Here is a 12,079-nt window from a genome sequence, read left to right on the forward strand (position 1 = left end):
GATGGTTCTCCTTCAGAGAGGACCTGTGGCACCGTGGTAGGGCATCTGCTTTGCATGCAGAAAGTCTCAGGTTTGATCCCTGGCATCTCTAGTTCAAAGGTAATAGGTCCAAGACCCTGGTGGGCCACTATACTGACTTCAATAGACAAAGGGTCATATTCTGAACAAGACCACACAAATCATATTTGAGTATAGACAAAGAAGGAAAAGGTCTGAGAGGTATTAAAAATACATTTAGGGATGCCATTCAGATACTAATGAGAATTTCCTTCCACATCACCAAATGCTAAGGATACTAGGAATGTGGAGAAGGGCTGGAAGAGCCATTAAAACTCACCCTGACTTTTTGCGCATGTGCGGAAAAAGCTGGGCTGACTCTTGTATAGCAGCGGCACTGATCCCCACTTCCACATGATGGTACCGTCTCCATCCTGGGCTGTGTGCGCGTTAAGCCCTCCGTTGCCCCACAGCAAAGGAACACGGATATTTCTGCATTTCCCGGTCTGTTGCAGGGGGCAACGGGGCCTATCCAGGCACAGGCATCCCTTCAGCATCCCGGAGGGGACAGAAAATGCCCCATTCAGCTCTGCGGCACCACAGGGCTGACCGAGGCTGTTTTCTTCTTATTATTTTCATGAAACTGGGATTGCATTGCCACAATTGTGAAAATAAAAAACCCACCCACCCCCTGCCACAAAGCGGGGTGTGACCTTCCCGCCCCGGTTGCCTTCATGTGGAGGCAGAAATTCAGGGCACACTGGGTTTCTCGAGGGAAATCTTCCCCCATGAGGGCCTGGGAAGTAGGCAGGCTTAATTGCCCTTTTGCATGGAACTGGCTATGGCTCGGCCCGGCCACCACAGTGCGGAAAAGGTCCCTGAGCCGCATTTTGGAAGCATCCAGACAGAAGGACCAGGCCAAGTGGACAGAACAGGCAGAACCTTCAAGCTTTATACGGGGGTGGGGAGGGGCACACAATAATATCTTCCTCTGCTGACAGAAAGAGAAGCCACACTGTTTGGCTGCTTCGTTCGGTGTACCTCAGGTCGCCGGGATCGTTTTTCCATCCCCCTTGCAAGCGCGCTCTTGAGCCCTGCTCGTGCTCCTCTCCGTGTCTGTACAGGCTGGGCGAAGCTCTCTTGCATCAGAGCGGTGGGTGGAAGTCTTGAGGTTTTCTGCTGTTAACCAGAAGCGCTTTATAGCGGTGGGTGCAGGTGCAGCGTGGGGGACGCAGCGCCAGGAGAGAAACGCTTCTCCGAGGCGGCCGGAGGCAGTGTCTCGAGATTCCTGCGACCGGTCCTCCAGTGGCTTTCCTCCCGCCATGCAGCAGAACCCTCCTCCTTACCCCGAGGTCTTCTGGACAAACAGCAGTGCCGTTTTGAGCCCCAATTGCATCCCCCTGGGATTGTACCCCACAGGGGCTGGGCCCAGGCCTCATCAGGACCCTCACCTGCCTTGGCCGGTGCCCAAGAGGAAAAGGAAGGACGGCACATGCCTCTGTTTCCTGATGGTTTTTCTGCTGGTCTTCCTGGCCCTCACGGGGGTTGGCTTAGCGATGTTTCAGATCTTCCGTCTGCAGAAGGAATTGGAGGTAACGTCTGTTCTCTTAACACAGGCGTAGAGAAGTCCTGTTGGAGGTGTTTTGGATGCATCCTCCTCTGGGTGGAGGTCATGGAACCTGAAGTCCTCCCCAAAGCCTTCTTGGATATGCATCTGCGGAGGACAAGGGCTTTCATTTAAACTGCCCTGGGGATGATGTTGTGTTTCCCCACATTTGAATGTATGCCTCTTATCTCCACAGCTCTCCCGGAATGGACACTTGCCTCAGCCTCCTGAGATGCTCAGAGGTGAGATGTTCTTCTCCAGGGAGAAGGGGGTATGCTGCGATCCTTCTGAACGCAAGCACCGTTGCTTCGGAATTTGTTTTAATTTTCTGGGATCGTATGTTTCCCAGAGGTCCTGACCTCTGATCCTGGACGGTCTGGATAGCTGTTAAGTGGAATCCCCAACCAGCTACCTGATTTAACTTGTGAGGGAAGGCTTGGCAAGAGACAGCGTGGTGTAGTGGTGAGGAGCGCCGGCTTCTAATCTGGCGAGCATGGTTTGATTCCCGGCTCCTCTGTGCGCAGCCTGCTGGGTGGCCTCAGTCTAGTCACAGCCTTGATAGCGCTGTTCTCACACAGCGATCCGGTTGGAGCTCTCTCAGCCCCACCTGCCTCAGAGGGTGTCCATTGTGGGGAGAGGGAGGTGATTGTAAGCCGCTTTGAGACTCCTTCGGGCAGTGAAAAACAGGGTATAAAAACCAATTTCTCCTCCTTAGTCAACAATGACGATTCCCATTTGATCCCCACTTCTCATGCAACTTTGGCAGAAATGCAAGGTGGGTGGAGAAGAGGCTACATTTCTTGCCACCAGCACCTTTGGGTTGATTGGTTTATTTTTGTCTTTGCTAACTATAAATGAGCCAGACTCATTTCCTTTCCTGGCTGACAGATGTTATCTTGAAAAGCAATAGAACTCTCCATTTCTTTTTAAAAGATTTTTTTAAAAAAATCAAGACAAGACAAAACTCCTAAAGCATCTCTGTTTGAAAATGGCTTCAGCCCCCAATTGGTGGTGTCGTGAAGGTCTTTGTGGATCCAGCCAGGTTGGGTTTCAGTTCTAGCTGTGAGGTTCTCAGACTGTGGGGTGAGGAGGCCTTGGAAGGTTCGTGCAGAGGAACCCCAAACCCACTGGGGGTGGGGGAATGGGCCTCAGTAGAGATCCTCCATGGGGAAGAGTCAAGCCTTTTTGTTCTATATAACCAATGCCTTGTCGGGTAGCTTAAGCCTGAGTGAAAATGTCCTGTTCATTATTTGTGAGGTGAAACAGATGGTTGTGTTAAAGTCAGAAGAAGGCAAATCAAGACCGCAAAGTTTAGATGATGTGTTAGATCAGTTCCGGGAGCCCTAGGGCAGGGGTAGTCAACCTGTGGTCCTCCAGATGTTCATGGACTACAATTCCCATGAGCCCCTGCCAGCGTTTGCTGGCAGGGGCTCATGGGAATTATAGTCCATGAACATCTGGAGGGCCACAAGTTGACTACCCCTGCCCTAGGTGACAGTGGGAGGAAACCCGTTATTGTCTCTGTAGGACTGGACTGCTTATGGAAATGAAGGGCACAAGGATTTCACGGTCCAAAAACAACTGCCAACAACTAAAACAAACAAACAAAAATTATAGCGAGCAATCCTTCAAAAGTTAGATACTTCCGCAGTGTGGTGTGGTGGCGTAGCAGTCAAAAGCGGTGGCTTCTAATCTAGAGAACGGGGTTTGATTCCCCACCCCTCCACATGCAGCCAGCCGGGTGACCTTTTGGCCATCTCGGTCCTGTGAGAGCTGTTTTTGCAGAACAGTTCTCTCAGAGCTCACTCAGCCCCTCCTACCTCAAAGGATGTCTGTTGTGGGGACAGGAAGGGAAGGCCACTTTGAGACTCCTTCGGGGTAGAGAAAAGCGGCATATAAGCTCTTCTTCTTCATCTAACTCGCCATAGACTCCAATGTGACTCATAGACTTGCATGGATCAGGCGTACAGATTTCCCCCTACAGAGCTGAGCATCATTTCCCCCTTCCATTGTTTCATTGCTAGTGCAGCTCCTGCCAACCTGGGCAGAGTTAGCAGGTCCCTCCCTTCCCCCAACTCATATTTCAGCCACACAAGGAAGGGCAAAGAGCATGGGGGAATAGGATGTGCACCTTTCTCCTGCTATCACCAGGGCACGTGTTTCGAAGGTGTTTATCTGATTTACAAACTAACCAAACCCAGATGAGGGCAGAACACGCAAGATTTGTGCCAGCTCCATGTAGTGGTTAAGGGTGATGGCCTCTAACCTGGGGGAGCTGGGTTCGATTCCCCACTACTACTCCACATGCATTCGGCTGGATGACCTTGAGCCACTCACAGTTCTCTCAGAGCTCTCTCGGCTCAGTTGTAGGGAGAAGAAGATGATTGTAAGCCATTTTGAGACTCCTTTGTGTAGTAAAAAGCGGAGTACAACCCCCCCCCAGCTATTCTTCTTCATTGTTATTGGAATCAATGTCTTTTATCATATCTACAACTCTTGGATGGGGGGAGGCCTGGTGAGGCCAGCAGAGGCAGTGATCTCACGTGGCAAATTTGGGAAAGGAGTCAGCTGAGGCTATTAGCCCTCTCCCCCAGCACCCTGCCCCCACCGTCCCTCCACTTCCCTTCCCTGGATCCAGAGCAACCAGCAGCCCTTCCCCCCTCTCTCCTCCGGGTCTTCCAACACAGCACAGGATGCTGTCCCTGCCCAGTAGGGCTTCCTGAATAGGGAGGAGAAGGGTTGCCACCTTCCAGGTGTGGCCTGGAGATCCCTTGGAATCACAACTACAGAGATCAGTTCTTCTGAAGAAAATGGCTGGGTGGACTCCATAGCCTTATAGCCTTCTGGGGTCCCTGCCCCAATTCTCCAGGCATTGCCCAATCCAGAGTTGGCAACCTTAGGAAGGAGACAGGAGAGGGTGGGGAAGGGGAGGGGCTTTGGGTGGCACTCCTTGTTGACTCTCACTGTGGAAAAATGGTTGTCTGTTTCTAGCTCCACTTGCAGGTCTAATATGTGTTCATGTGCAATTTATGTATCTCTCCTTCCTTCCTTCCTTCCTTCCTTCCTTCCTTCCTTCCTTCCTTCCTTCCTTCCTTCCTTCCTTCCTTCCTTCCTTCCTTCCTTCCTTCCTTCCTTCCTTCCTTCTTTTGACTAGCCCAGCTGGCTGCACATGGCGGAGGAGTGGGAAATAAAACCTGGTGCTCCAAATTAGAGGCTGCCGCTCTTAACTACGACACCACGCTAATTAAATTAGCGGGCGGTCCCGACATTGGATCTGGGCTCCCTGGGTTCCTCTGAGTGATCTGATTGCCTCACTCCCATATTAGCAACCTGATGTCCCTTGGCTAACGTGGGGCGGTTGGGGGGGGGTTAGTGGAGTTAGTTAGTGCTCGCCTGTTGCCCAGCATTGATAGTACGGATTGGTTTTAATGGTTTTATTGTAATTTTATTGTAATTTTTATCCTGTAAACCACCGTGAGCCTAAGGGAACGGCGGTATAAAAGTTTAATAATAATAATAATAATAATAATAATAATAATAATAATATAAATGACCGTCACCATTTCCCACCTCCCTTTCTCCTATGATGGATTTCAGGCAGTCCTATGATCCAAATCATGGCAGTGTTAGCTTGGGATGTGTTGACAGGGTTTTCTCTCTAAGGACTCCTTCTCTTCCACAACACAGGTTCTCTGAACAGAACAACAGAAAAGATGGTCAAGAGGAGAGCACACTTAACAGGTGCGTCGCAGGAGGGGGTACCAAGTCATCCTGGGGTCTGTGATGGCCTAAGAAAGAGGCTGGACTGGAAGGGGTGGGGGTGTTGTGTTGGTTGGCTTGGCAGGGATGCCAGCCTCCAGTTGGGACCTGGGGATCCCTCGGAATCAGAGCTCCTCTCCAGGCAACAGAAATCAGTTCCCCTGGAGAAAACAGCCCCTGAGAAGGGGGACTGTATGGCATTATACCTCCTGCAAGCCACACCCCCAAAATCACCATGTGTTTCCCAATCCAGAGCTGGCAACCCTGTGGCTTGGTGATGTTGTGGGTATGTAGAAAGGGCCAAACTAAATGGTTTGCTATTTCCTCTGAACACCTGGCAGGAAGGGAGGGGACCGCTGCAGGTAAGTAAGGAGACCTCCACTCTCCTGGTGTCTACCCCCCCTCCCATTCCTCTTCTGTCTTCTTCGGCCTGTTACTTTTCTTCTAGCTGGGTCCATACAAGGCTGTGGGGAGTCACCATGGCCAAATGTCAGAATCAGAAATCATTTAAACCAGTGGTCCCCAACCTTTTTCAGGCCGGGGACCGGGGGGGAAGAGGGAGGCACTGGCGCACCAGTGGATGTACCTCCACCCCGCGGTGCGGTGCTCAAGCCTAGCCGTGCTGTGAGGGGGAGGCATGGGCGCCACACCGCGGGGGAGGGAGCGCCGCGCCACAGGGGGGAGGAAGGCACGCCCGCGCCTCTCTCCCCACCCCCGCTCCGGCCTGGTACCAAGGGCTCCACTGCCTGGTACCAGGTCACAGCCCGGGGGTTGGGCTTTAAATTATCACAATAAAATCAAGACAAATTTCAAAGTCCAATTGAAAAAAATACCCGAAGAAATCATAGAATCCTAGAGTTGGAAGGGACCGAACAGGCCACCTAGTCCAACCCCCAAAGTGCAGGACCAGCCTAAAGCATCCAGGGGAAGCATCCATGAATCCCAAGAACCAACAAGGAAAATATCACATGTGCTGCGAATCATCCCAAATGCTTATTTATTTATTTATTTATTTATTTATTTATTTATTTATTTATTTATTTATTTATTTATTTATTTATTTATTTATTTAGATTTATATACCACCCTCCCCGAAGGCTCAGGGCGGTTTACATTAAAACTAGTCAACGATACATGAAACAGTCTTCGTTAAAAACATACAGTAATTAATAACAGTGGTTGTAACCATATAACAGAATAATGTATTCTGATGCAATTGCATGGCACCTTGCAAAAATGTCTCCATGCGTTCTGTTATTTCGGAGTTGTTATTATTCAAAAGGAAGGAAACCTTTAAAAGATCAGTCAGTTTCGTCTTATGTAACAAACTGGGGCTTAAGTGTTTTGTATGGACGCCTGTGTCGAAGGGGCGATTAAAAAGGACATGCAAACGAGTTTTGATGTCACAAGACTGACATGGGCAGGCCCCATGGGGAGGAGCAGAGGCTGGCTGGCCCACTTAGCCTGGGATTGGCGAAGTGGCTTGACCTGGGGGCTGGTGGGCAGCCCTCCATTGGCTGGCTGCTTGTCTAGCCTGACCTCCAGGGTTGATCCTGCTCTCTGCATGGCAGCCTGCTGAGCTGTAGAAGAGAACAAGATCCGTGTCAGGCCAATGTCACTTTTTTCTAGCTCAATTGTTTCCAGGACCAATACACTGGTATAAATATTGGTTTCATAAGCCTTGGCTTCTTCAGGTAACAACAAACATGATTTAAGTCCATCAAAGTGGTAGACGCCCTCTAGCATGCACAATCATAACTAGCCCTGGGCTAGTCACAGTCCTGTTCTCGCAGATCAGTTCTCTCAGAGCTCTCTCTCTCTCTCTCTGCCCCACCAATCTCACAGGGTGTCTGTTGTGGGGAAAAGGAAGGGAAGGCCGTTTTGAGACTCCTTCAGGTGGTGAAAAGTGGGGTATGAAATCCAACTCTTCTTCTTCTAGGTAAAACCAACCAGAAGTCTCTGCCACTAGAATGGGACGACACCTACGGCCACGCGTTCGTCTCCGGCATCCGATATGAAAACAGGGGGCTGGTGATTGAAGAGCCCGGTCTTTACTTTGTATACTCAAAAGTGTTCTTCCGAGGGCAGCACTGCAGCAACCAGCGCCTGGACCATGTGGTTTTCAAACGAAACCTGGTTTACTCTGATTCCCAGGTGCTGATGGAGGACAGGAAGTTGAACTACTGCGTGAGTCCACACATGTGGAGCAGCGACAGTTACCTGGGAGCCTTGTTCAACCTTGCCAAACACGACAGCCTGTACGTGAATGTCTCTCAGTTCACCCTGGTGAATTACGAGGAATCCAGAACTTTCTTTGGCTTATATATGCTTTAGAAACGATCGCACCAATGGTGTGGAAATCTTGAGACCTGTTGAATGTAGGATAAGCTAGCCCTGGTATTGGCTTGCTTCCAGAGGAAGCCCAGGGGAGGGACCCCTCGCCTTCTTCCCAGGACAACTTCAGATACAGAAGCAGCCCAAGTAGACTTGAGATGCATCTTTATGGGCTAAATCAGGCCAAAGAACTGCACATGATACAAGCTTTGCCAGGCAAAGCTCCGTCAAGATTTCGGTTCCAGATCCACACACCCCGGAACGAAGAGACAAGACACAGCTACATGGGTTGGGCTAGGTTTGCTTAAAGCTGAGCTGTGACCAAATAATATCTGTTGTACTTCTGACCCCCAAACCTGGGCAGGGCCTGCCAAAAGCAGCCCCCAAGGTTGTTCAAGGGCAGCCCCACTCCGGCTCCAAACTCAAGGCATCGAATGCTGCTCTTCCTTGTGTTTTTCATTGCGTGGTGAAGAACTGTGCCAAGAACTACAGCAACTTCCCTGCACCGCACAGCAGCCAGGCGCCAGGAGAAGACGGTCCAGCACCCTTTCCCCCTTTCCCCTGTGCCTGTATAGCTGATAAGCGGAGGGTTTGGCCTTCATCGATAGGTGCTTGCCACGTTTTCCTGCCCAGCTCCTATTCACCTGCACATTTCCACCAGCCTAATTAGGTTCTCTGCCTTCCTGGAACCAGGCCAGTTAAGTTTAAGACTTAGCAGTATGATGTAGGTGAAAAAGGGGGTCCCACTGGACCAATCTCAGGGAACCACGCCCCCCAAATTCCTGCTCTGCCCCAAAGTGGCCAGCTAATCATTCACTGTCAGGTCGTGGGTATGACAGAGGATCGCCCTGAACACAAGCCCTGCTGAAAAGGTGGCGCTGACCTTATATGGGCGCACAAAGCCACCACCTGACTGGCCAAGAATGCATTGACTAATTACCCAGCATGCTCTGTGCCTCTTTTTCCTCCTGAGAAAGGGGGCAAGCAAAAACATCCCTCAGCTTCACTTGGCAGTGGTGGATAGTGTTGTCGAGAAGCAGCCGATTTAGCAGGCTTTCAAGACGAGAGATGTTTGGAGGTCGATTGCCACGGCTGGCTCTGCATGATAACCCTGGGCTCCTAGGGGGTCTCTCTTCCAAAGATTAACCAGAGCTGACCCTGCTTAGCTTTGGCGATCTGATGAGAGTGGGCTAGCCTGGGCCACCCTCCCTTAGGTGCAGGAAATGCTGCTGTGATATTCAGCAAGCGGATGCGCCTGACCCATGGTGCGGATTGTGCAGCAGTTGAGGTGTGAAGACAAGGATGACTTGTCATTTCTGAGAATGTGATGATGTCACATTTCTCTTCCTGTCCCACGTTTACACCTGGGCTTTGTCTACGCCGCTCCCGTCTTGACCTTGGGCTTTTAATTTGTGGGGAAAAAGGGAAACTTTCAGTTTTGCACTTTTGCTTTCAGATTATCAGCAACCTCCCCAGTTAGTTTTAATTTGTTAACCAGTTTGCAAATGTTTGATTTGCATCGCTGCTGTCAGCTTTTAAATTTGCCCTCCTCCAGTCCCTCAGGTTGACAGGTATCAAGAATTTAAAATTCCATTGCTTTATTGTTTAGTAGTAGTAGTAGTAGTGGTAGTGGTGGTACTGGTACTGGTGGTTCTGGTAATTGTGGTAGTAGTAGTGGTGGTGGTGCTGCTGCTGTTGGTGCTGGTGGTAGTAGTAATGGTAGTAGTAGTGGTGGTGCTGCTGGTGGTAGTAGTAGTGGTAGATTTGGTGGTGGTGGTGATGGTGGTAGTGGTGGTGTCAAACATTTTAAATTCCATTTCTTCATTGCTTAGTAGTAGTAGTAGTGGTACTGATAGTGGTAGTGGTGGTTCTGGTGGTTGTGCTAGTAGTGGTGCTGGTGCTGGTGCTGGTGGTAGTAGTAATGGTAGTAGTGGTGGTGGTAGATTTGGTGGTGGTGGTGGTAGTGGTGGTGTCAAGAATTTAAAATTCCATTGCTTTATTGTTTAGTAGCTGTAGTAGTAGTAATAGTAGTGGTGTTACTGATACTAGTGGTGGTGGTAGTGGTAGTAGTAGTGGTGTTGGTGGTAGTAGTAGCCTGCCCTTTCCAGTAGGCAACAATATATAACATACCAAATAATTTACATCATTTTAATAATTAATATAGAAATTTAGAATTAAAATTAAATCCTTTAAAGCGGCGGTCCGCAAGCTTTCGCCCGCTGCAGACCGCTGCGGCATGGTGGGGGGAGAGGGCGGCCCGGGGGCCCGCGCACGCGCAGCAGCCCCAGCACAAACACACATGCGTGGACAGCCGCGCACGCGCGTTTGCGCCCGGCAGTCCGTGCATGCACATTTGCACTGTCGCCATGCCAGCGGCTGCAGCTCCCCCTCCCGGCCCCTCGGGGCCGCCAGCAAATCGGCCGCTAAAGCCGATTAGCTAAAGCGGCCGATTAGCTTGCGGCTCGGCAAGCTTCTCTTCCCTCCCCTCCCGAAATAAGAAGCCTGCGGGTTGGGGACCACTGCTTTAAAACCACTTCCTTAACAGCCATTACCGCGAGGGGGGCGAGCTTAATGGGCAGATGGATGCTTTGTGAGTGGGGTTCTTGGCCAGTGAGTAATGTCCTGGCCTCAGCCATTGGCCTGGTGGAACAGCTTTGCCTTACAGGGCCCTCTGGAACGCCGGAATGTTCTGTGTATCAATCTTAGGACAGAACTGGCATCTTCAGTGGAGGATGACCTGGCTGCCTCCAGATTTAATTCATTTTATTTCATCGTATTTGTAGGCTGTCACTCATGGCCAGCTAGCTCGCGGTGGCGAACCACAAATCCAGAATACAATATTAAAATGGGATTCAGTTGAAAGTGCTGGAAAGTTAAAGAGCATCAGACAGCAGGAGCTAACCAGTGATATTTATGTATTTAATTTATTATTTACATTTATAAGGTCAGTCCATGGATGGAAAACTGCCAAGGACGGCCAAAATGGCTGGGGCAATTCCAAATCACCTCTGAACATTTCTTGCCTTGAAAACTTACTGGACTATGGCTTGACACCACTTTCCGCCACATCTGTATATATCAGGACACCAGTTAAGACCTTCTGCATTCCCCACCTTCAGATAACTGCTGGCCGCTTCCAGAGAGAGGATTTGGGGAAGTTCACCTGGTTCTTGGTCTACATAGCCTTAGCCCTTGGGTGAAAATAACCCAAAATAACTGAGGTTTTTAGTTGAGTCCTGCCCCCCGATTTTATTCATTATTTATACTGCTGACTTCGTTCTATTTATGACAGCATAACTGTTTTTTAAACCATTGTTGTTGTGTTAGTTGAAATCAGAACTTCAAAAATAATTGTTGGTTATTAATTTGTGTCTTTTTCTTTTTTTAATGACTGTATTGGGAAGCTGCTCTGTGAACTCCTGAGAACTGTGGAAAAGAAATGTCTAAATAAACTTGGGGGGGGTGAAACTGCCCTCAGGCCCTCCCCGCTTCAATTTTGCTTTTTGAAACAATCCAGCAACCTTCGCTTCCAAACTGTTCAGGATTTGACCATGTTCTTTTTTTAAATTAATTTTTTAAAAATTTGATCAGAATTACAGAAAAGGAAAAAAAAGAAAACCATTGCAAAAGAACAAAACACAAAGAAATGCATCCCTTACATCAGTGGTCCCCAACCTTTTTATCACCGGAGACCGGTCAATGCTTGACAATTTTACTGAGGCCCGGGGGGGGGGGTCTTTTGCCAAGGGATGTTGCCGTTGCCATCGCCGTCGCCGCCTGAGCCCCTGCTCCACTTGCTTTCCCACCAGGACCCCTGATTTCCCACCGCCCGCTGGGGGGGGGCGCTGCCAGCAGCAGCTGCGCAGTGCCACGCCAAGGGGGAGCCCCAGCCATGGTGGCCGCCGCAGAGCACCAGCGGCAGAGTGGCAGGGCAGCCCCTGAGGCAGCAGCCGGGGAGGAGGACGAGGAGGAGCCACAGCCCGGTACCGACAGATCCACGGACTAGACCCGGTCTTCGAACCGGGGGTTGGGGACCACTGCCTTACATTACATTATAACAGTACCTTATTCATTTTATTCCTTTTTGGCTTCTCAGTCTGACCAAATTATAAATCAAAAACCATAAACGATACATTCCAGGTGGTGGCTGGAGATCTACTGGGATTTCAAGTGTCTCCAGGTGAGAGAGATCAGTTCCCCCAGAGAAAAGGGTCGCCAACTTTGGTGGTCTTGCATGGCTCCTGTATAATTAAAGATAAGAAAAGATCCAAAGGCAAAAGACATTGTAAAAGAAAGGCAATATAAAGGATAAAACAGAAGAATATCAGATATATTTAGTATTTTTTTTAGTATTTTTCAGCCACCTCAATTTCGAGATAATAA

At 49.7% G+C, this 12,079-nt stretch overlaps 1 protein-coding gene across 1 annotated transcript; it reads left to right on the forward strand.

The window, feature by feature from the left end:
- Positions 1–411: 411 nt before the first annotated feature.
- On the forward strand, positions 412–11,121 carry FASLG (Fas ligand). Its single transcript, XM_077331389.1, has 5 exons — positions 412–417; positions 1,122–1,589; positions 1,800–1,845; positions 5,291–5,344; positions 7,302–11,121. The coding sequence occupies exons 1-5, from the start codon at positions 412–414 to the stop codon at positions 7,694–7,696; spliced, it is 969 nt and encodes a 322-aa protein (XP_077187504.1). The 3' UTR covers positions 7,697–11,121.
- Positions 11,122–12,079: the final 958 nt, after the last annotated feature.

Source organism: Paroedura picta, chromosome 4 (genome assembly GCF_049243985.1).
Source record: "Paroedura picta isolate Pp20150507F chromosome 4, Ppicta_v3.0, whole genome shotgun sequence".
In the NCBI taxonomy this organism is placed as follows: Eukaryota; Metazoa; Chordata; class Lepidosauria; order Squamata; family Gekkonidae; genus Paroedura; species Paroedura picta.

What these genes read in the sequence shown, in the direction of transcription:
- FASLG (XM_077331389.1), top strand. An exon ending in GTCTGCAGAAGGAATTGGAG is followed by an intron (nt 1,590 to 1,799) that starts GTAACGTCTGTT and finishes TTATCTCCACAG; the next exon opens with CTCTCCCGGAATGGACACTT. An exon ending in GCCTCCTGAGATGCTCAGAG is followed by an intron (nt 1,846 to 5,290) that starts GTGAGATGTTCT and finishes TCCACAACACAG; the next exon opens with GTTCTCTGAACAGAACAACA.